The 23,135-nt window shown below is 36.2% G+C and overlaps 1 protein-coding gene and 1 non-coding gene across 6 annotated transcripts; one reads left to right on the top strand and one right to left on the bottom strand.

Annotated features, from left to right (window-relative positions):
• The first annotated feature begins 529 nt into the window (after positions 1-529).
• LOC140857686 (small nucleolar RNA R71) lies at positions 530-635 on the top strand. The gene has a single exon (XR_012141178.1). It is a non-coding gene; the product is annotated as a small nucleolar RNA R71 (small nucleolar RNA).
• Positions 636-5,305: 4,670 nt separating this feature from the next.
• On the bottom strand, positions 5,306-13,313 carry LOC105043210 (uncharacterized). 5 transcript variants are annotated; one of them, XR_012140832.1, is made up of 7 exons: positions 12,875-13,313; positions 12,559-12,717; positions 11,217-11,832; positions 9,890-9,956; positions 9,107-9,624; positions 5,734-5,985; positions 5,306-5,603 (listed from the first exon to the last, which is right to left on the bottom strand). XR_012140832.1 is itself a non-coding variant. In XM_073255948.1 (4 exons), the coding sequence occupies exons 1-4, from the start codon at positions 12,935-12,937 to the stop codon at positions 5,451-5,453; spliced, it is 627 nt and encodes a 208-aa protein (XP_073112049.1). In that variant the 5' UTR covers positions 12,938-13,180; the 3' UTR covers positions 5,436-5,450. The 5 variants fall into 5 exon arrangements, 1 of the variants encoding a protein (XP_073112049.1); XR_012140833.1 differs by having other exon boundaries at positions 5,331-5,603; positions 9,504-9,624; positions 11,243-11,832; positions 12,875-13,291; XR_012140834.1 differs by lacking the exon at positions 9,890-9,956 and having other exon boundaries at positions 5,308-5,603; positions 11,243-11,832; positions 12,875-13,310.
• Positions 13,314-23,135: the final 9,822 nt, after the last annotated feature.

Raw genomic sequence — 23,135 nt, 5'->3', positions numbered from 1 at the left:
GGACCAACCACTGATTGTGGTCTCCAGGAAAAATTTGGATGGTTTCTCCAGCCGGGGTTATAAGTGTTCGAATATGGATCGTTTCCTGGTCTGCGAGCTTGTTGGACTTGAGCTTGCTGAACCTGCTCGTGCACAAACTCAGAAAATTGAGGTGCGGCTGGGCATTCACTAACAAAATGGTTCGGACTTGCACACAATGCACAAACTTCTTGGATTGGGTTAGGTGAAATCGGGGATTGTCCAGTATTTAGAAGACGATCTAATTTTTGGGACAGTTCATCTACCTTTTGATGGATATCTATGGCATTTCCTACTTCATATATTCCACCTCTTTTTGGGTTTAACATGGGTTTATCTCTAATAGAGGCAGACATATGATGTAATGAATTTTCACTTAAAATTTCAAACAGTTGCCATGCCTCATCCTCACTTTTCAGCATGAATGTCCCACCGCATGATGCATCGACCATTTGTCGATGTCTTTCAGAGAGCCCATCATAAAAACATTGGATTAACTGCCACTTGGGTACAGCATGATGGGGACATTTTCTAATAAGGTCTTTTAATCTCTCCCATGTTTCATGAAACATTTCTCCATCTAATTGGAAAAAACTAGTTATGGCTTTCCTTATTTGATTAGTTTTTCCTATGGGAAAATATTTCTTGAGAAACTCTCCTTGCAGCTGATCCTAGGTTGATATAGTCATGGAATCCAAAGTATGTAGCCAGTATTTGGCTTTGTCCTTAAGTGAAAAAGGGAATAATTTCAACCTAAGAGCATCATCGGAGAAGTTGTGAATTTTGACAGTTGAGCATATTTCAAGAAATTCTTCAAGATGTTTATAAGGGTCCTCATTACTAAGTCCATAAAATGAAGGTAACATTTGGATTATACTGGACTTAATTTCATATTGAGTGGCCTCCACAGGGGGCACTTGAATACAAGAAGAGTAGGTATATGTGGAAGGAGTAAAGTACTCCTTCAATTGCTTGGGTGGATCATTCTCCTGATTTCGGTCCATATTTTTACGTCTGTTGGCTCTAAAGGTTCTTTCTATTTCTGGATCAAAAGGTTGGATTTCTGGTCGTAACGATCTACGACCAAGCATACACCTTACAATTATACTGTAGAGCAAACACAGAAAATTTTTTTTTTTATAATATATATTTTTATAATAAAGTGAGAAAAGAATGAAGAAAATCTAAAGAGAAGAACCTAAGAATCTTAAATCTATGAAAATGGAGAAATTAGTTAATGTTTAGATGTTAATTGCAATCAACTTAAACAATCATAGACTCTCTATCCTAAGGTTAACTTAGATCTAGACAGCTCCTAACTTTCAAGACCGCCTTTGAGCACTCCAAGCTCAAGACTGACTAACTGACTTAGCCAGGTAAGCGTAAGATGTGGGAGGTTCCCTGCTCGTTGCTTTCCTTAGACACCAACTAAGTTGGCCAGGTCAGTCAACGGAACCAATTGAAAACCACTTTCTTTAACCACTTGCCTTAGACACCGAGCAATTAACCAATCCGCACTTGGTTCAACTCTAGAGCTTTCTTATCCTATTGAGCTCGAAATTCCTAGGGCTGACGTCTAGTTGATTTTAAATTAAGGTCTAGGTTATGCAAATGTAAGGGAGTGATTTGTGGGCCAAAGAAGGGTGATCAAATCCCCACCTTATCTGGTTAATGGGTTATTGCCCTTAAGATTAATTATGGAGATGCAATGCAAAGAAACAAGGTGTCCAATCAAGTTAGAAATTTTTATATTTGAGGTTACGCTATTTTAGTTAAGTGTTATGAAATGTCAGTGATTTTTTTTTTTTAATTTATAGTTTTAATTTTTTTTTTAGTTTTGCAAGAAAATAAATTTAAGTGATTAAGTCTAAAAAGCAATAAATCACTAGGCTATAAAAAGTAGCAAATTATTCTAAGCAGAAAAATTCCTAAGTAGTAAATTAGTTATGCAAGGTAATTATGTAATTATGCAAATAAGATTATCTAGCTAGAAAGCACTGAAAAAAAATTTTAAAATGAGAAATAAAAACTGAAAAGTATTTTTTTTTTCAATTTTTTAATTCAACCGTGCCAAGATCCCCGGCAACGGCGCCAAAATTTAATGCGTAGTCGTTGATAACACCAAAAATAACTTTACTCACTACGTAGGTAGGATGAGTCGAGATCGTATCCTCAGGGACCTTGGGCTAAGTTGAGATTGCAAAATAAAAAAAGAAGCGTTGTTTTTGATTTAGAAAATAAATTATCTTAAAATTGAGGTAATTAGAGAATTAAGAGCTCGGGAGTTTTGAATTACTTTGCACTAGCAGAGTTGTATCTCTTTTTTAATTAAATGGATGCGATTAATCTTAGAAAAAATACCTGTCTTTCCTCGGCACGCTCCGTACCCGTAGATCACGGCGCGTCTCCGGAAAGTATTAGGTAAATAACTCTTCTTTCCTCGGCACGCCCCGTATCCGTAGATCACGGCGCGTCTCCGGAAAGTAAAAGTTGTTCCTAATATTAATCTAACAAGAAAGTATAAATAAAAACATATAAAGGAGAGCAAATAAAGAACTCATGACAATTTAAATAAAAAGCATAATCTTTATTGCATATAAAGAAATACAGGAAAGTTTAGAACAATAAACCATCTCTGTGTCGTTACAAAATTTCTTCTCCACTCCCGAGACTGCTAGCCTAGCTGCTCATGAAGTAGTCCATTTCTATTCCTCTATGCAAGGCTCTAGAAGAATCTCTGGGCTCCCCCTTCAAATAAGAGTACAAGAGCCTTTTTATAGGTGTTAGGAAGAAGGAGTTTTACATGATTTTCCGATATGGGACTAAAAAAATACTAAAAACCACGCGTCCAAATGCCGCACCCGCATCTGCGCCCGCCTGCACATCGTCCGCATTCCGCGTCCTGCGCTGCTGCCGCGATCCGCCCCGCGTCCGCGTCGCGTCCGCGTCCGTCACCACCCCGCGTCCACGTGTTCATGCACGGGCGTTCACGCGCCCAGAACATTACTCACGCACCCAAAGCATTATTCACGCGCCCAAGAGAGAATTCCACGTGAAACAAGCTTTTCCATATTCCAAAAAGAAACAAAAGTTTCTTCACAATGACATCTATATCCTTTTGGATTCCTTGCATAGTATCTTCATTTTCTATAATACCGGATGCGTCTTTCTTTTATTTTAATTTTATTTTAAGTCCAAATTTCTTCAAACTTGAGTCTTTTTGATCTATGAATCGGACTCTTTGTATCGGCGATTACCTTTCCTGTAAAACATAGAAAGAAACATCAAATTCTTAATAAATAAGATAAATTAAATATAATTTTTTAATTTAAAATACTTAAATTAAGTGTTTATCACAGTACGTCCCGAAGCACCCGGTTTGGGGGTTACCGAGCCATACCGGAGGCCAGCCAAGATGGTTCCACCCTCTGGATCGAGAAACCAGTGAGGAGGGACAGGAGAAAAGACGAAAGAGAGGAAGACAGAGAGAGTGGAGGGTGGAGGGAAAGAGAGGGAGAGAGTGGTGGAGAGCAAAAGAGGTACAGGGTGGAGTGGAGAAATGGCTTTTGAAGCCCTCTCCTCCGCTAGTAAGAACAATGGCAAAACCCCTGTTTCGAAATGAAACAGGAGCTTCAGCCCCTTTTCTATGTTTTTCTTTTTGAAATTTTTTAAGTGAAGTCAGCAGAGACTGCTCACTTCACTTATTATTTTCTTTTTTTGAAATTTTTTAAATGAAGTCGATGGTCACTGCCAACTTCACTTAAAAAAATTAAAAAAACATATAAAAGGGCCTGAAGCCCCTATCTCATTTCGAAACAGAGGGCTCTGCCCCCCAACCTCTTTCTCTCTCCACCACCCTCTCCCTCTCTCTCCCCCCTCCCTCTCCCCCCTCTCTCTCTTCCTCTCTTTCCTTCTCCCTCTACCCCTCCTCTCTCTCTCTCTGCCCCCCCACTGCCCTTTCCCACTCTCTCCCTCCCACTTCGCTCCTCTCTCTCCCTCCCACTTCGCTCCTCTCTCTCTCTTTTCCTCTCTCTCCTCCCCCCTTCCCTTACCAATTTCCCTTTGTTGGTTCATGCCAGAATGGCATTGTACCATACCACACCATGCTGCCAGTGCACCAGCACGGATGCCAGTTCCAATATTACGGACCTCAGTCTAAAGTCAAAGATAAACAATAATGAATCTAAAAGTACATTGTGAACAATCTTTAGCTTGTGCTGACAGATTGGGCATCCATAATTATACACAATGTAACCACAAAAATTAATTAGTCCCTCACCCCAATAAATCAGCTAATCATAGTATACACTAACCAATATTGTAATTATAAACTGATATAGAAGGATGATTAGAAAATTATGTATCATTGGAAACATCTCCAAAGACACTGGAAGAGAAAGCGAGAGAGATAGAGAGATTAGAAAGATGAGAAGAAGAAGGATGGTGTGGGACTCCTCAACCACAAGTAAATTTGAAAACAACTATTTATTGGCCACAAACATTACCAAATTTTGAAAAAACATCAAAAATCTATGTAATGGAACCCTTTCACATTTTTGTGCAGCACTTACGATAACAAGAAAACAGACTCTAAACCCCAAGTTAAAGTTTCTACCGACTTGATTAGAGAGTAGCATAAGTAACCTTAACCCATAACCAAATTCATTTTCAACTCCTATGAGGATTTCAAATGTGTCTATTCAATAGAAACACCAAATTCAGTTTTGCTAGTCAAACACTAAAATTTGCACATGCATCTCCGTGAAACATTTTCTAGCTATATGAAGCTTTTCATGATCTGCTCATATATCTCATGCTCAAACTCTAATTAGATGTTTCTTAATCTTCTGGAATGATAGCTGAAGGGGTTACCCAAAAATTGTTGGTCTTTGCTTCAAAATAAATGTGGCTTCTTTTGGTGAGTCATTATATGGACCACAATCAGCAAAGGATAGGCTGCAATAGTTGTTGTAAGTGACACTAGGTTGCAATCATCATTCATACTCATGCATATTAAATTCCAACCAATGCCTATACCATGACAACTAGAGATGCCACCGGTGCCTGCTAGCACTACCATCATAACTATCTCCAGCAACATCATCTATAATATGTAAAAGACATTTCACCACCACAAGCCTAATATTATCTCAGCAAGAGAAATAAACAAGTACATATGACAATAGATTTGTAATGAGAGCATTATGTAAAAATGTGAGAGATGTAATCATGATAAAAGAATACACCAATTGTTCACAATACTTAGCCAGCTGCTGTAATTCAAGTTCGAAGCCAACCAATCTTCCTCAAGGCATGACAAAGAACACTATTGGAGTTCAATTTAATTTCTGAATTGTGACAACATATGCAAACTTTATCTATCAAGACAATAGCCTAAACATAAGGTAATACTGATTTCATCGCATAATGTTTTAAAAGATGATGAAGATGAGTAAGCAACATACATGGTGTTGCATTTCCATCCTCCCTCCTACAATAATTAACCCATCATCTCCATGCTTCAGTGTATAATTGCTTATTGAAATTGCTATCTCCCTATGGTGAGCACCATGAGGAAAATCCTCCTGCCAAAAACTGAAAAGTTTAAGTGCATACTAAAAAGACAATAAAAGACCTGGTAACAATATGAAAAATAATTAATCACATCTAGAATATTTTGAATGCTAACAGAAAAGAACTGCATGTTTACTGCACCTGTAAATTATTTTCCCACAGCTTTTTGAGGTTGTGATCGAAACACATTACTGACCACCCTGATGTGACAACAACCAAAACCTGCTTCTTTATTTCCCCATGCTTATATGAGCGGTCAACAACACCTGCAGCCATAGCAACAGGATGTCTCCCAGATGATATGCGGATCTTGTCTGGCAGCAAGGAAACCTCAGCTAGCACTCGTGCTTCAGTAAATCCTTCATCCACATGTCTGCTTTGGGGCTCCAAAACCTGCAGAGCAAGAAAATTGTGATCTACATATGAAAGGCTATTGTCAGGTTGACACAACTCCACTAAGCCTTAATCTCAAACTAGTTGGGGTAGGTTACATGAAATCTTTTCCACCATTCGACTTGGACTAGATCCATACTTTCAGAAAGATGTTAAGAATATCAAGTCCTTCCTTACTACTTCATGCAATGTGATTTTTAGACAGTGTCAAGATGATAGGGGCAAAAAGGAACTTTTGATCGAATTCAAGATAGGAAAAAAAAATTATTGATTTGAAGACATCAGGAGGAAGAATGAGACAATGCATTAAACACTTATATAGCTATGGGAATCATGCAATCACAGTGCATGTCACAAGCACAGTAAAGTTCAAGATAAATCAAAACCTAGTTTTGCAATATGTGATTCTATTGAATGTGGTCAAAGAAACAAATTAAACAAATAATTTTTTAAAAATCTCACTTTCCAAATTAAGACTCAGAAGTCACACCTGCTATGCTAGCATTTGTAATCATTTATGTTGATAATTTTTTTTGATAATGGCACAGTACCAACCCATCTCTGAATCTCTTTGTTTCATTACATCTAACAATGGCACAATACCAACCCATACTGTGCCGAACCAGTTGTCGGCCTGTATGCCCTCCAGTACATGTTCGAACCTTGTCATAGCTTGTTATAATCTATGAATAGTGCAAGAAATTGACCAAAATATGCTGGTGTTCTAGATTCAACATTACAAAATTCCACGTTTTGGTTAGTATAGCAGATTCCAATATGAAGAATTTAGGCTACATAACAAAAATCCTTCTTGTGACACACCCCTTTCCTTTCCCCTTTAGAATATCAGGTGTTTCGGACTTTGCTCTTCTCTGTTGCTTCCTCTAGAATTGGGCCAAGGTTTTAAGTTTCTGTTGAGATCAATCCATTTGGTCAGTTTTGGGGAACAATTTTGGCTAAGACCAAATTAAAACTAACAGTTAGTTTTAGATTTTCATCAGACTTGACAATTTCTGCCAATTTCGGCTGAAACTAACCAATTTCAGTACATTTTTTATGGCCTCAATCAGTTTCAAATGACCAAAATTAGCTATGTATGTTTTTTAAAAAAAAAAAAAAGAATTTTAGTGCTTGCCTTCATATTGTGGTTTTTTTCTTATTTAAGTATATAGATTACATTGTACCGATTTTCATTTTTTTTTTCTTTTTCCTCCCCTTGAGCTAAAAGAGGGGATAGATAATATACATGACCCATAATAAGCCATGTGCTCTTAAAAGGCCCTCCTTATAGTATATTAAAAAGATTATTGAAACAATCAAAAACCAAACAAAACACATTTCACAAGAATAATATTTTTATATAAAACAAACATAACTACATGAATTTGATTAAATAGCATCTTAAACTCAAATATATGGGAAAGAACTATCTGCATGGAACAGATTTGAGAGTTCTATTAAAAGATGAAGAAAAATATGCAAAAGTACTAGGCACTAAAAGACTTCATAACTCCTAAAGATAATAATTGTTTTAGCAACTGTAGTTCAAGAAATAAATAGTATACATAAATATATGTTTGCAAATCCAGATGTCAATTACTTCATGAATTTCACTCATACTTAGTATCAACCATAGTCTAAAATTGTCAAAACTACATAAATGAAGAACTCATAAATTTATAATAACACAAAATACATAAAATGTTGTAAAATATTTTTTTCTTGGCTTCTTTTATTCTTTTTTAAAAAATTCTTTACTTTTTAAAATTACTGAAACTCGGAAACTTGGAGAGCAATTTCAAAACCACCAAACTTGTTGAAACTAAAACTCTGTAGACCTAGCCAAAACTAAGCCATCGAATTTTCACTAGGACATTCATGATGGATGGTAGATTAATTTCCATGTCATATAGCTCATGATTGATACATGTAGACATATCCTACATACACCATGCATGGATAATGACCACATTTGCACATTATAAAAATAAAGAAAGAAGAATCATATTAATGATGGCACACAAAAATAGCAGCCCCATGGAAGTTTATGCTGCACATGGGATCCAATGGCCATCAAACATATTTTTTTTGCATCAAAATCCCAAAAGCAACAGAAGCATTCACTCTCATCATCTCTAGCATTTAAGGCTCTATCTGGTAAAGCTTTTCAAGAGCCAATAAATACTTTCTGAACCTCCCAAAGCACTTTTAGATAGTATAGTGGTGTTTAGTAAAAGTTATTTTGACTTGTGCATAAAGTTGAATAGGTCTACTTGGGAGACACTCCATTTTGGAGCTTCTCCCTGAAAGTACTTTTGTAGGAGATGTCAGGAAGCTGTTTTCACTTTAATAAAATTTTCATGGTGACTAAAATACCCATGAATGAATTTCATAATCACATCTTATATCATATCATTATACTAAAAATATATTATATTATATTATATTAGAAATTACAATAACTATTACATTATATTATAATAATAAAATACTATGTAAAAATATTTTAATATGTCAAATATATTATTATATTATATTATATTATATCTTATCATATTATATTATTACACTATATAATAAAATATTATATTACATCATAATAATAATCATATGATAGTATGATATCAAATTACATTATATAATAATACATTACTATATTATATTATGTTATATTATATTATATTAAGTTATATTATATTATGTTATGTTATACTAATTATATTATAGTATACAATATTATATTACACTATATTATAATAATATTATATTACAATACAATATCATAGCATATGCAATTTCCTTTATTGTCATTTCATCATACAAAAAATACTTTCTTAGTTTCATTACCAAACACATGCTAAAGTTCCATAGCAATTTAAAAATATAGTCACCAAATAGCAAACAAGTTTTTATAAAAGCTCTACTTCCTAAACCACTACTTCTCAAAAGCTCAACTTCCAAAAGCTTCAAATGATCTACTACCACTAGCAATCCCAAATGGGGCATTAGTCAGATAAATTTCTTCCCCTTTAACCTCCTCTTATCATTCTTCTTCTTTGTGTTTTCTTCTTTATCTTATTCCTCTTCCTCTATCTTCTGTGTGATAGCAAATCAAACTCACCCATCACCGCCGTCCAAGTAGTATGGGTGTTCTTCCTGCGGACGTTCTCCGGGAGGGGGATGGGGGAAAGGGAGGCAGTGGAGGGTCGAGCATGCTGGTGTTCCCTACCGCCGGAGATCCGCTCAATGGCATTATTGGAGACGGAAGGGAGAAGTTTGGGTTGGCAAGGCGGGTACCCCAGGAGTGGGGCGGCAAGGTTGCATATGTCCGGCAGGAGTAAAAAAAAAAATCGAGGCATCCAAGCATAAAAAATCGGAAGCGCCATGAGGAAGGGGAGGGGATCATCGAGGTGGTTGCACATGAGCTCGAGGGGTGTGATGGTGGTGAGGTGCCTTTCCCTCCAATCTCCCTCAGGTGCTTTGCTTCCCACAGATCTCCGAAAAATAGAGATGCTAACCTCCTCTCTGCTCTCCTCGCCACCATCTCTCGCCGGTCTCCATTGTCACCTTCCTTCCCATCGTCACCCGTGTCTGCCTTCCCCCTCGATCACCCTCAGGTGCTTTTCTTCCCATAAATCTCTGAAAAAGAGAGAGAAATGAAAAGAAAAAAAAAAGGGAAAAGCAAAAAAATTGATCAATCTATGGTTTCTGCATGGAATTTGGGTAAGTGAAGATTGGTTTGTTTAGGGGTTCTTTAAGTGAGAGAGGCCTTTCAAATTTTCCTTTGTCCAAAAATTTAAAAAGGAGTACGAATTTGTTTCATAATATTTTAAAATTTTGAAAATATAATTTTCTCAGCCATCTTTTTTTCTTTGTTGGTTTGCATGATCAAATAAGAAGGAACCTGTTTGCGGCTTGACTATCATTTTTACTGTCATTAGGACCTTTGTCATTGCTTATTTCTTTCTGTCCTGCATAAAGTAAAGGAAGCTGTATAAGTGATTAGGGTTTGAGATATGGTTAAACAATTAGCAGAATAGATTCACATGTATCATGTTTTGTTGTTCTCATAGTTAAGAAATCAATCCTATCCTAGATATTGCTATATTGCTCTTTCTTCTTTTGCATCTTCAGATTTATGTGACTATTGAAGATTAAGGAGCCTATAAAGGGCTGTAGTTTGGCAAAAACTCTTTAGTCTGCATGCATCAACAAGTTTTGTGCCTTAAGAAAAAAAAAGCATGGAGGATGTGTGAAAAAGTTAGCCTCCGTAGGAGTAGTTTGTAATTTCATGTAGTTTTCAATTTGCATAATTGTCTCCAGAATTATCTCACACAAGCTTGAATTAAACTGATCTTCTTTAGGGAATTCTAAGGCCTCACATTGTGGACCCTGTAAAAGTTAGAAGCAAATTGCAGATGGTGTTTTTACATATCCAGCTTCTTTAAATGTCTAGCTATTCAATACTTGGTTTCAAAGGCTATAGGAAGCACTCCAAATCTTAAACAATACAAGGAGGCAATGATAGCAATAAAACATTTTCATGCACTTTTTGTTATGTATTATCATATTTTTAATTAATATAACAGCTACCTAATTCAAATTTCTGCTGGTAACTATTTAAGATTGTAATATGGTACATCACAATAACTTATGTATTGAGCTTTTCGAGTGCTCTATGGTCGCATTTGCTTAGTTTAGAAACCATTGGAGACATGCAAAATCATTAACCATTTAGGTTAGTGCAAATGTTATCTTGATGTTGCTCGTGCATTATGTGCATCACCTATCAAAATGCAAAGTTTGATCCTTATTGCATTATATTGGCTAAACTATTTATTAGGTTTACAATATTAGTGTGCTTACATAAATGAACTTTTGGATGATAGTGTTAACTCATTGAAGAATTTGTTTGGTGAAGATCTGTTAAATGCTGGTTAAGTATGGTTGAGAAAGATGCAATAGGCAAGACTAGATCACTAGCACCTTCCTAGATAATGGTCTCTTGGTGATAATTATTTCAATGGTTTTACTCTTGAGAGTTCAAATTTGTTCTTTATGAAGGTGCTTAATCTGCTGAATTGGTTGATCTTTTATCATGCTTGATGTATTTAATTTGGAGCTGTTTCCTTTTAACAACCACAGGTAGTAATGGCTCTTTAAAACTTTTTACTAGCTCTCATAATGTTGCTAAGGTTGTAAAAGAGCTGGAAATTTTAAGTTTGATTTACATTCAGTTGTCATCTGTTTATCTTGCCTTCCTTATCATGCTGCAGCTAGCGAGGATGCAGAGGGTGTTGGTCTGCTTGGAGACTTGCGTGGTGCCTAGCTCGGTGGTGATGGTGGAGTTGATGCGGCTAGCGACGATGACAGCAGTAACAATGAGGCTGAGCTTGCATGAGAGAGTGAGAGCACTTCAGAGAGATTAGAAGGGTTTCTTAGCTTTCCATCCTATGCATCACATGGGGTTATAAACTAGTTATATTGTATTATACTCTGTTGTACTATACTATGCAATTTCTTTTATTGTCATTTCGCCATACAAAAAATACTTTCTTAGTTTGATTACCAAATACATGCTAAAGTTCCATAGCAGTTTAAAAATATAGTTACCAAATAGCAAACAAGTTTTATAAAAGCTCTACTTCCCAAAAGCTCAACTTCCAAAAGCTTCAAACGATCTACTACCAATAGCAATCCCAAACAAGGCATTAGTCAGATAACTTTCTTCCCCTTTAACCTCCTCTTATCATTCTTCTTTTTTGTGTTTTCTTCTTTCTCTTGTTCCTCTTCCTCTATCTTCTAACTGTGTGATAGCAAATCAAATTCTCTAGTTTGCTGAATTTCCTAAAAAAAGGAAAAAAGAGTTTCAAGGAGTCACATTCATAATTCTAATACCACATGTCAACTGAAACTTTTTATTGGGGTTCAGTATTTATCTAATAATAGCCACATTGTAGCTCAATACAACCATGATATAAGGAAGCTTCGATATCAGTAAAAGATGCATGAGCAAAACGATCAACACCACTACTTAGTTAACAAGTATCAATACAGTGTAAATTAAAGTAGCAATTTAAAAAATTCAATCACAGAAGCATCATTTCTTAATAACTTTTCATGAAAATTCCAAGACAAGTACCAGTCATAAAAAATGAAACTACAAGCTCCAAGGAAAAATGGATAAAAACTAAATCTAAAGTTTGCTCAAAATCACGAATTACAATCGCATATAAAATTCAGTTCAAATGCCAAAACATGAGCAGACTTCATCTGATGATAATAACTACAGTAAATATTAAAATGCTATGCTGCCAGGATTTCTTTGTGACCTGCTTCTTTCATATTTTTAAAAAAAAAAAAAAGGTCCTTTTTGTTCCCTCAACTTTTGGACAGCCTACATATATACCATTGTCTAACTTGCTAGCTTGTCCCTACAGAAAGTCCTTACAAACTTGCAGTCGGCTAATAACACAAAATAGAGTAAAACCCATACCCAATCAATAATATCACCGGAGCAAATTATGAAGTAATTTTATGTTTCCATGTCATCATAACAATCAAAAGATACACCTGAATTTTTGCATCATGTGTCGCGACGAGAACTTCTTTCTTTCCATCACCGTTCAGATCAGCCACGATCGGGGGAGGGAGACGCTCAGCTTCGTATTTGATCGGGTATTCATCCGAGAGATGAAACCACGCCTCCTTGAAGGAAAACTCACCTTCATGCTACAGAAAAAAGAAATGGAGAGGGCAGAGGGAGTTCAATACCCGAAGGAATTCAAGGTCGATGATAACATCCGCACGATTAGCAAACAGAGGACAAAGACCAAAAAGGAGGAGGAAGACAGAGAAGAGACGGAAGCAGTTGGGGAAGGAGGAATACCTGGAGGGAGAAGAAGATGGCAAAGGCCGCGAGGAGGAGAATCCCAAGATCACGCTTCCTCATCCCTCCACCAGCATCGACCGCCCGGGGGAGGAAGGGGACGAAGGAGAGGACGAGGAGAGCAGGAGAAGGCAGCTCTGGTTCTTGATCACTGCTGCGTGTTCTACTGATTCTTGGCCGGCGAGAGAGAAGGACCAAGCCCTAACTCGGAAGCTCGATCGACTTCGTGAAAGAAGTCAGCCGGTGGGAATAGCCCAACCGGGTTTAGATTTTTGTTTTTTCTTTTCTTTTCCGCCCTTTCTTGCGGCCTAAGGGACTCATCTGTCCCAGAATCTAATGGTAAGGGGGAAAATGTAAGAATGTATGTTGTCGGAGACTGGTTGCCGACGCTAGTTCAAAATTTTACAAGGCTGCTTTTGTATGTAAGCCCCATACCACGTGGATATAGCATATGGGGAGAAATTCTTTGTGCACGCGAGCGGAATTCCGATGTGGGAGCACCGCTTTGTAACTACTATTTTTTAATATATATTTAATATATATAATTTTATTTTTTATTTAAAAATTTTATATAATAAAAATATTTTTATTTTTTTAAAAAAAATTATGATATCTTGTGGCATATTATGGCTTCTTACATTCAGAATGTCATAGTCTAAAAAATTATGACATCGTATGGTATATTATAATATCCTGCATCAAATTATGACTTCTACTACAGGGCGTCATAATATGGCTCAAAATATCATAATATAATTTAGGATGTTATAGAATGGATATTTTTATCCAACCACTTTCCAACGCACATTTAATGCTTGTAGTTTTATTTTTTCATTTAAAAATTTTAAATTACGAAAATGCTACTGCTTTTTGAAAAAAATTATGATATTCTGTAGCATATTATAACATCCTACGTCAAAATTATGTCTTTCTGCATGCAGTATGTCATAATATAGATATAAGATATTATTATTTTTTTCAAAGAATAGAGATTTTTTATTATTCAAAATTTTTAAATAAAAAATTAAAATTATAGATATTAAATATGTATTGAAAAATAATGACTACGTAGATCAATCATATAAAGCAGTGTGTCTCATATTGACTTTTCTGCACCATCCGCACTGCACAAAAAATTACGCTGACGTCAGAGTATTGGAGTTGATGATAAGACAGGCCTCTCGGATACATGACCTGTAAAAAAGTTCAAACTGGAGATGGTTCTGGTGAGAACTTTCCGATGCTCAAGTCAAAATCTCATTCAATAGAAGGAGGAGCATAAGAGGTGGAGTTATTGCGTATCTTTTTTGAGGATCCTCTTTTCATCTCCTTTATAGCCGAGAGTTAAGCTTCAGTTGGTAAATTGGTTGGCACGATTCTGCACGATCAAGATACGATTCATTGGGCACGAGATTGTCGCTCGACATTTCTAGGATGTAACGATAGTAGTTGCCTTATGATTTAGCGACAACTGTTACCTAGCGAGTGCTGTGCTTTGAATGGAGTTGCCAATCTGGAGGCTATAGGGACGAGGACTGATCACCGACGACTAGGGGGGTCGGTCGTCTCGTGCCATTGTTAAAAGCGATTTCATGATGCATGAGTGGTCGGCTGATGAAGAATCTTTGGTGATGACGTACAGAGGTTGTCAAGTCACTGTCGATGAGCAAGGCTCTAATCGAATGATCTCGAAGGATTATTGACAAAAGTAATTGCCGACTTCGAACCGTCAGGTGGTCGACCTTGGGTCGTCGGAGATCCCTATTGATGGGCCTGCCGAATACAGTCACTTTGGGCTCTGGACTTTTTTATTAATTTGGTCCGTATGAAATTTTCTCTAATGGTATGGATCATTTTTATATTTTTACCACTATATACGATAGAAATATTACGCATAAAGCACAAACCATTATTGCAAGGTCATTAAATCAATAGCACTTGCTAGTAGCACATATGTGAGGCCCGACCCAATGGGGCCTTTTTTTTCCATGTGCCATGTGGATTCGTGGCTTCACGTGGGGCATCCGCATGCTCCCCATCGGAGGAAGAAAAAAGAAGAGAAAATTATCTATCAGTCCCTAATTTGACTCAAAATTATTTTTAAGTCCCTCAAGTTTTCAATTAGAATAAAACATTCCTGGACTGCTAATGACTTAATTTTGGATTCCTACCGTCTACTATTGCCATCTGCTATCGTTTAAGCCCATTTAAATAATAGAAATGACCTTGACGGTTTTGGAGGAAAAGATTAACCCCGTAGAAACTTACTTAACGATGGATTTTTGATTTATTTGCAAATCCTGCCCCTCTAACTCCCTCAACTGAAACTCTTTCTTAACACCACATCTCCAATCCCACGTCGCCGCTGCCGCCGCCCTCCCTTTTCACTCCATCTCTATCAGCAGTCAAGGTGGTAATATCTCTTTTACACCCTCTATTTTTTCCTCTCTCTTTCCCTTCTTTTTTTTTCTTCTTTTTCCTCTGATCTCTCCCTCGTTCCTATGATTCTTTGGATCCGTGGCATGGTCTTAGTTGATCCATCTTTATCCCTATTTTGTTAGTTTTAAAATACTGCCACTCATCTTTAAACAAAAAAAAAAAAGAAATGATCTCGATTGTTTTATTTATAGTGTTATTCATTTATTATATAAGTAAAAAGTTAAATATATTCTTAAGTATTTATTTATTATGTTATTTAATAGCTTGATATGTAGATGGATTACTGATATCTATTTCATATTCTCTTTATCAATATATTATACTACACATTACTCATAAAGTAAGTAATTATAGAAGGATTATCATATGGCGATGGCAAAATACTGACAAGAAGGGAATATATTGAGGGTGAACCAAGAGAGCACATTTGATTAAATTACATATGGGATATGCAATAGGTGGGGCATAGATAAAAACATTCTGATACTGAAATATCAGCTTTTCATCCTAGAAAACTCTATGTTTAAACTCAAGAATGGTGAGGATGTTCAAAGCATGCTTGATTTTCATATTACACTGAAGTCTCCATCAATAGAGATCAATGTGGAGACCAATCTTAATAATGGATCAGAATCAACTCGTCTAATTGAGTCGGGGTAAAATTTCTTCTTTAAATTATTTCATTATTAATTGATTCATCCAAAGTTTATTGTCCACTGTAATTATTTCTTGTTTTTGACGGCATAATTGGTCCACAAGACGTTGGGAGTATGGCTCTTACGGTCACAGCTTCATCCCAAGGTTCTACATCTACATCCTGCCTTCGATTAGCTAGATCATGGGAGAATGCCATAACAGACATTGGTTAGATATTTAAGATGCAACTCATTTTAAGGATGCACTAAGAAATTATTCAATCGCCCATAACAAAGATTATCAATTCATCAAGAATGATAAATTAAGAGTTACTGTCAAATGCATCAATGAAAGTTGTCCATGGCGACTGCATGCATCAAGGGTTGGGCAGCACGAGACTTTCAAAATTAAAACATTCAGTAACATGCATACTTGCAGTAGTGGCATTGGGAGAGGCGGATATCCAAAGGCATCAAAAATATGGGTTGCCGATATAGTGCTTCAGAAAGTTAGAGACAGGCCATTGTATAGACCAATGGATATCAAAAAGGATATTCAAAAAGATTTTGGCATTCATCTTCCTTACAGGCAAGCTTGGCTCGGTAAAGAGGTTGCTAGAGTTGCATTACATAGTGAAGATTATACATCATTTGATCTTTTGCGATGGTATAGTGAAGCAGTGGCTGAGACTAACCCAGGAAGTTTACTTGTACTTGAGTATCCAGATAGACATTTTGAGAGAGTGTTTATATATTTGTCATGCATATTTAGTTGGATTCAAGAGTGGATGCCGTCCTTTATTGTTTATGGATAGAACCCATATCCTTAATAAATATGGTGGTGTAATACTCTCAGCAGTGGCACTTGACGCTAAGAATAGGATGTTTCCACTAGCTTTTGCTATTATTAGTGCAGAAAATGATGCCAATTGGATATAATTTTGTGAGAAACTCCATGATATAATTTATAACAATGAAGATCTTTACTATTATCAATTATATTTTATTTCAAATAGAGCAAAAGGTTTGACAAAGGGTACAAGGATTTCATTTTGTAATGCTACCCATGGTTATTGTTTGCGGCATCTAAAGGAGAATTTCAAGAAAAAGCTCAGTAGGTTGTCGGCAGCACAAAGAGAAAAGGTATTGAGCCTACTTGATAGCGCAGCTTATGTACTACAGAAATCACAATTCATTGGTTATATTAGTGACATAAGAGAGATTTTGCCGAAGGCATATGAATAGATTGAACATGGCTCAGATATCGACCACTGACCAAATGCTCTATTTAAGAGAGAGCGATATGGAGAGATGTACTCTAATATTGTAGAGTCATTTAACAATTGGGCGAAAGAGGCACGATAGTTTTCAATAACTCCTATGGTAGATATGCTTCGGTATAAGATGATGGAGTTGATGCATGAGAGACATGATCGCTTCCATAAATGACAGACATATCTAGTTTCTAAGATTGAGGAGTTGATAAATATGAATATTGAAAATGGAAGGAGTCTTATAGTACGATATTCGGATAGCAAGCGGTTTGAAGTAGTCACAGATTGCCTATACGAAGTTAATCTAAACATCCATACTTGTTCATGCAGGTATTGGCAGGTCTATGGTCATCCTTGCTCACATGCATGTGCAATGATAATTAGGAAGCATGAGTCAGTGTATACATATGTATCTGAATTTTTCACAGTGAATACTTACCAGAGAATATATGAGCATGCCATCTTTCCTATCACGGACATTTCTAAATCTACAGGAGTAAAGTGTGAGGATCTGATTATAAAATCACCTATAACCAAACCAAAAGCAAAAAGACCTAAAAAGAAGTGCATAGAATCCCAACCAAAGGAAGTCCGTCTGCTTAAATGTGAGAGATATCATAATATTGGGTACAATTGTAAGATATACAATGCCCCAATAGCTGAAGAATAAGTATATCTTGAAGTCTGTTTGTATATATTCTATTGAGACTCAATGTACAGAGAAGATGAAGTTATAAAAGTTAGTTTTTAATGAAGTTAATTGATTTTTTTTATTTATTTTAAATTTACTCTCTTTTGGATGCAGCTCAACTGTTGTCCAAACAAAGAAGGGTTTCAATGTATCAAAAATCCATATTTTTGCTATCTTTTTTATTTTTAAAGCTTATATGTATATGTTCTGTTGAGACTCATATATACGGAGAAGATGAAGTTATAAAAGTTAGTTTTTTATGAAGCTAATTAATTATTTTTTATTTATTCTAGATTTACTCTCTTTTGGATGCAACTCAACAATTATCCAAACAAAAAAGAATTTCAATGCATCAAGAATCTATCTTTTTGCTGCTTTTTTTATTCTTGAAGCCTGTATGGTTATATTTTGTTGAGACTCATATGTACGGAGAAGATGAAGTTATAAAAGTTAGTTATTTATGAAACTAATTGATTATTTCTTATTTATTTTAGATTTACTCTCTATTGGATGTAGCTCAACAGTTGTCCAAACAAAGACGAATTTCAATATATCAAGAATCCATATTTTTGCTGTCTTTTTTATTCTGAAGCCTGTATGTATATGTTCTATGGAGACTCATATGTACAGGAAAGATGAAATTATAAAAGTTAGTTTTTTATGAAACTAATTGATTATTTTTTATTTGTTTCAGATTTATTCTCTTTTGGATGCAGCTCAATAGTTGTCTAAACAAAAAAGAATTTCAATGTATCAAGAATTCTTATTTTTGCTGTCTTTTTTATTTTTGAAGTCTGAATGCAAATGTTCTATTGAGACTCACATATTAATAAAAAAAATATAGTATATAAATAATTATTTTGTTGAGATCGTAAATTTTTAGCTTTTCATCCAAATATAACCAAATTGTATATAGTTTATTGATATTTTTGTGCTTTATTCAATTTTGTCGATGGATTATAGTAGTTTATTGAATCTGTAGGTAGATTGTACATGTAAATAGTTTGAATAATAGTCGCTACTATGCAAACTAGAGATGAAAATAAAGAAAGGGAACCTGCAGGTGAACTGGGTGTTGGGAATAGTATCCCAAAGCCAATCGTCAGCCTGTTGACGGTTGTGCTCCTTTTGTATTAGTACATGAATTATAAATAAATAAAAATTATTTTGATATTTTTTTTCATCACAAATGTTTCATCTTCTAATGAACTCCTGTGTTGTGGTGAAGTCCTTAGGACTATTTAGACTCGATAAAGGAGGATTTGTCGCTTAGTCCTTAAACCTGTTCGCGACCAAATGATACGTTGTTACCAAGGACGACAACGTTTATCGAGCATAGATCGTTGTGTGCCATATGGGTTGGTTGTCCTCATAACCAAGGAGTGTGAAGACACTGGTATGGCATACAGGTGAGATGTAATGGTACATCTGCACTGAACGTGACCGACTCCGAAGCTATTTCTGCTGTCAAGATTTGCTCCAATGGGATATGGGTATAAATGTCCCTCCGACCTGAGACCGCCACGGTGACTTGCAAGCAACTCACTGCACTTAGGCACTGAACTACCTGAATTTCTAATTCAGTGACGGAAGGCTGCTGGGTGTAGTCAAGTACTTGACTTGTCGGTGCGTGTGTCAAGATGGGATTGACCACCCCAGTTTAGGAGTTGTGTACAGTCGTATTTCAATTTAGCAAAATCTTGGCCAGGGTAGTCCTAGTGAGGAGTCACAGGACTGATTGAGTTGAGCACGATTCGGATGATCTCATCAGGGTTGACAGTTTAACCCTGAGTCGTCCTAAACACAGGGATCAAAAGGGATGAATTATACGGTAACCATATTCACGTAGGTTCTGAATGTTGCGATTGCGACTATTCGACCTATTCGATCGTCGAGTACCATTGCTAGATGGTCACTTCGATTGGTACGAGAATTGATTCCTGTGCTACCGGCTTAGGTTCGAACCTGCGAGGTCACACACATTAGAAGTTCCTTTCTGATCTGATGGCTGATTATGAGTCTTATGTGTCTGGGACTCTATGATTGAGAATTATGATTCTCTGATCATGAGTTCCACACATTTTGGGTACCAGGGTCAAAATTTTGAATTTCAAATTTTAAATTTGAAATTTGAACTCTTCGATCAAGGTTTCATATTGATGGACTTTGATACCCGATTGCCCATCGGATTTGGACTCAATAATTATGAGAGATTTTATTAGTAATTTGATCGCTAATTAACTCAATTTAATTAAGTAATTATTTTTGGATCAAGTCCAATTGAATTGGATTTAGTTGGGTTTGACCCGATTAGGTTAAGAGTTGATCTAATCATCGAGATGGTTTGGTCCCTGATTTGATCAGGAGTTGGGCTTAGTCAATTTCTGATTTGATTAGAATTTTATTGAGCCTAATTAAGCCTAATTAAGTTGGATTTAATTTAGTCTAATTGTGCTTAACCTATTTTGATTAGGTTGGTTCAATTAAGATCAAACCACCATTTGAATTTGAATCCCTGCACCACCTTAAATCTCTGCGTCCATTTGAATTCACGAGAAGAAATTTCTCGTGAATTTTTTCTCATGCAAAGCCCTTCTCACGCCCACTCTTGTGCACCATATGGATGGATAAAGCTGATTAGTTAACCATTCAAATTCAAAGCGTGTTTGAATTTGAATGGATAACTTATCTCTTTTGCCTTCAAGCTTATCCATCTTGTGCGCCACATAATTTACACGAGAAAGAGTTTCTTGTGAAACCTTTCCACGCACAAAGAGTCCACGCCCTTCTCTTCTCATGCCACAAGTAGATAGGGATGAGTTGGTTTTAGTTTGAATTCAAATTTGATTTGAATTCAAATGTGTAACCACTTGTCTTTATCCTCTCACGCGGATAAGACACGTTTTGAACTGTTTTAAAAGAGATAGGGAGCTGGGACGTGCGTAGAAAAATTCTGAAAAAGAAAGTGGGGTGTGAGGAAGCCTTGTGCGTGAGGTGAAGGTCCAAAACCTTCCAAGAAAAAAAAAAGAAAAGAAAGAAAATTGGGCGTAGGATTTTTGGTGTGTACCCTAGGGTTTCTACCTAGGGTTTGGAAAGTGAGATTGGTGTGCCACGAGTGTTGTGAGTCCATCAAATTTCAGGGAGAGATCCATCAGCCTCTCAACCAATCGTGTAGATGATCCGGAGTATCCAAAGAGTCGGCACACATCGATCGAAGGAGTCGATCAACATCAGCCATCAAAAGGGTGAAATCACGAACTAGCATTCGTGAGGAGCCGATACGGGAGTTTCGTATGGAAGATCCACAGAGGCCAGATACTAGTGTGGCTACGACGTGACGATCAGAGTTCTCCGACGGTGATCAGATTGCGGTGATCGACTACCCGCAAAAGGTGATGTGTTCTGAACACAGTACAGTAAAAAGTTTACTGTTTCAAATTTGAATTTCAAATTTAAATGCATGCTGTTGTATCATATTTAGATCCTAGTGTAGGGTTAACTAGTATTAATTAATAAAATTAATTAATAATTTCACTGTAAAATAATAATTTTGAAAAAATTTTAAAATTATCATTTTGCCCCTGCACTGAATTTTCGCTTCACTGGGTTTGTATAACCAAACCTTATATCTATATAATCAAAAATTATATTGTGTAATCAGAAATCAAAACTGAAAAATCAGACCATCGTTGGCCCCACACATTGGCCCAGCACATAACCTGCATTGGCCTGACACATTGGCCCGACACATAATCTGAGCATAAACCTGTGTAACCTAAACAGAGACCTATGCAACTTATGTAATCTGAATATAAACTTGTGTAACTTTAATACAATTTGTGTAACCTGAACATGGACCTGCGTAATCAATTGTCCAATTTACAAAATCATAAAAACTATCTTAAGATAAATCTCTATAACCAAAAATTAAAACTGGATAACCAGACAACCGACTGGCACGAAGAGCAACTGGCATGTTGGCCCGACATATAATCAAACCACCGACTCTAGCACGAAGAGCAACTGGCACGTTGGCCCGACACATAACCAGACCACCGACTCTGGCACGAAGAGCAACTGGCACGTTGGCCCGACACATAACCAGACCATCGACTCTGGCACGAAGAGCAACTGGCACATTGGTCCGGCACATAATCAGACCACCGACTTTGGGATGAAGAGCAACTAGCACGTTGGCCCGATACATAACCTGAGCATAAACCTGTGTAACCTAAACAGAGACCTGTGTAACCTATGTAACCTGAATATAAACTTGTATAATTTTAATACAAATCTGTGTAACCTGAACATAAACCTGCGTAACCAATTGTCCAGTTTACATAACTATAAAAATTATCTTAACATAAATCTGTATAACCTGAACCGCTTTCAATAATTTTTTTAAAAAAATTTATAATTAAAAATAAATATTAGTTACATAATTGTATCTCAATTGTTCATCTACAAGTAAAAGTTACATTAAGTTTGTCCATCCATAATTACATAATTGATCCCCCATTGTACTAGCCTCATCCCCATTAACTACAGTCTCCCCACCCTCTCCATACTAATTAGCAGCTTCATTCTCTCTCCCTACTTCATCTGCAGCAAACTTCTCCAACTATTCTTCATCATTGGCAGGCTTTTCCTCTACTGTAGTCGACTCAATCTTCTTTTTACGCTGTAATATATGTATAAACACAATCATATAACTAAATAATAAAAATATGTAATCGGACTAAATATATGTATAACTAAACACCTGAATCAGATAAGCATACTTACTGTCACTTAAAAACTGTACTTCAGTATCACTCTTGGCTGCATGCCCTCCATCTATTGTTTCTTCACAGACAATCCCTCTTTTTGAACCTTCGCGAATAAAGAGTGCACTATATATATTCAGCTCGTAGCCTTATAATATCACTCGGTCCTACGTCCAATTGTACCCCACATTGCAATAGTTCCATATAGCGTATCATAAAAACTCTGCAATAAATGCTCCTAAAATTAAAATAATGACTAAACACAAAATTAAACTTTATGACAAATACATTTGAGCTTGTTTAATATTAGACTGACACCCATGTAGGGTCCTGCTGAGGACAATCATCAATTTGTCAAAGCGATCAATCTGAAGCTTGGGGTATATCATGATGCTTAGCCAAATATTGATAAATCTAATTTTTCTGTTATAATTAATCAGTAATTTATTAGTGATT

The sequence above is a fragment of the Elaeis guineensis genome, chromosome 4, assembly GCF_000442705.2.
Source record: "Elaeis guineensis isolate ETL-2024a chromosome 4, EG11, whole genome shotgun sequence".
Lineage (NCBI taxonomy): Eukaryota > Viridiplantae > Streptophyta > Magnoliopsida > Arecales > Arecaceae > Elaeis > Elaeis guineensis.
This window is presented reverse-complemented; position numbering and strand designations above follow the sequence as displayed.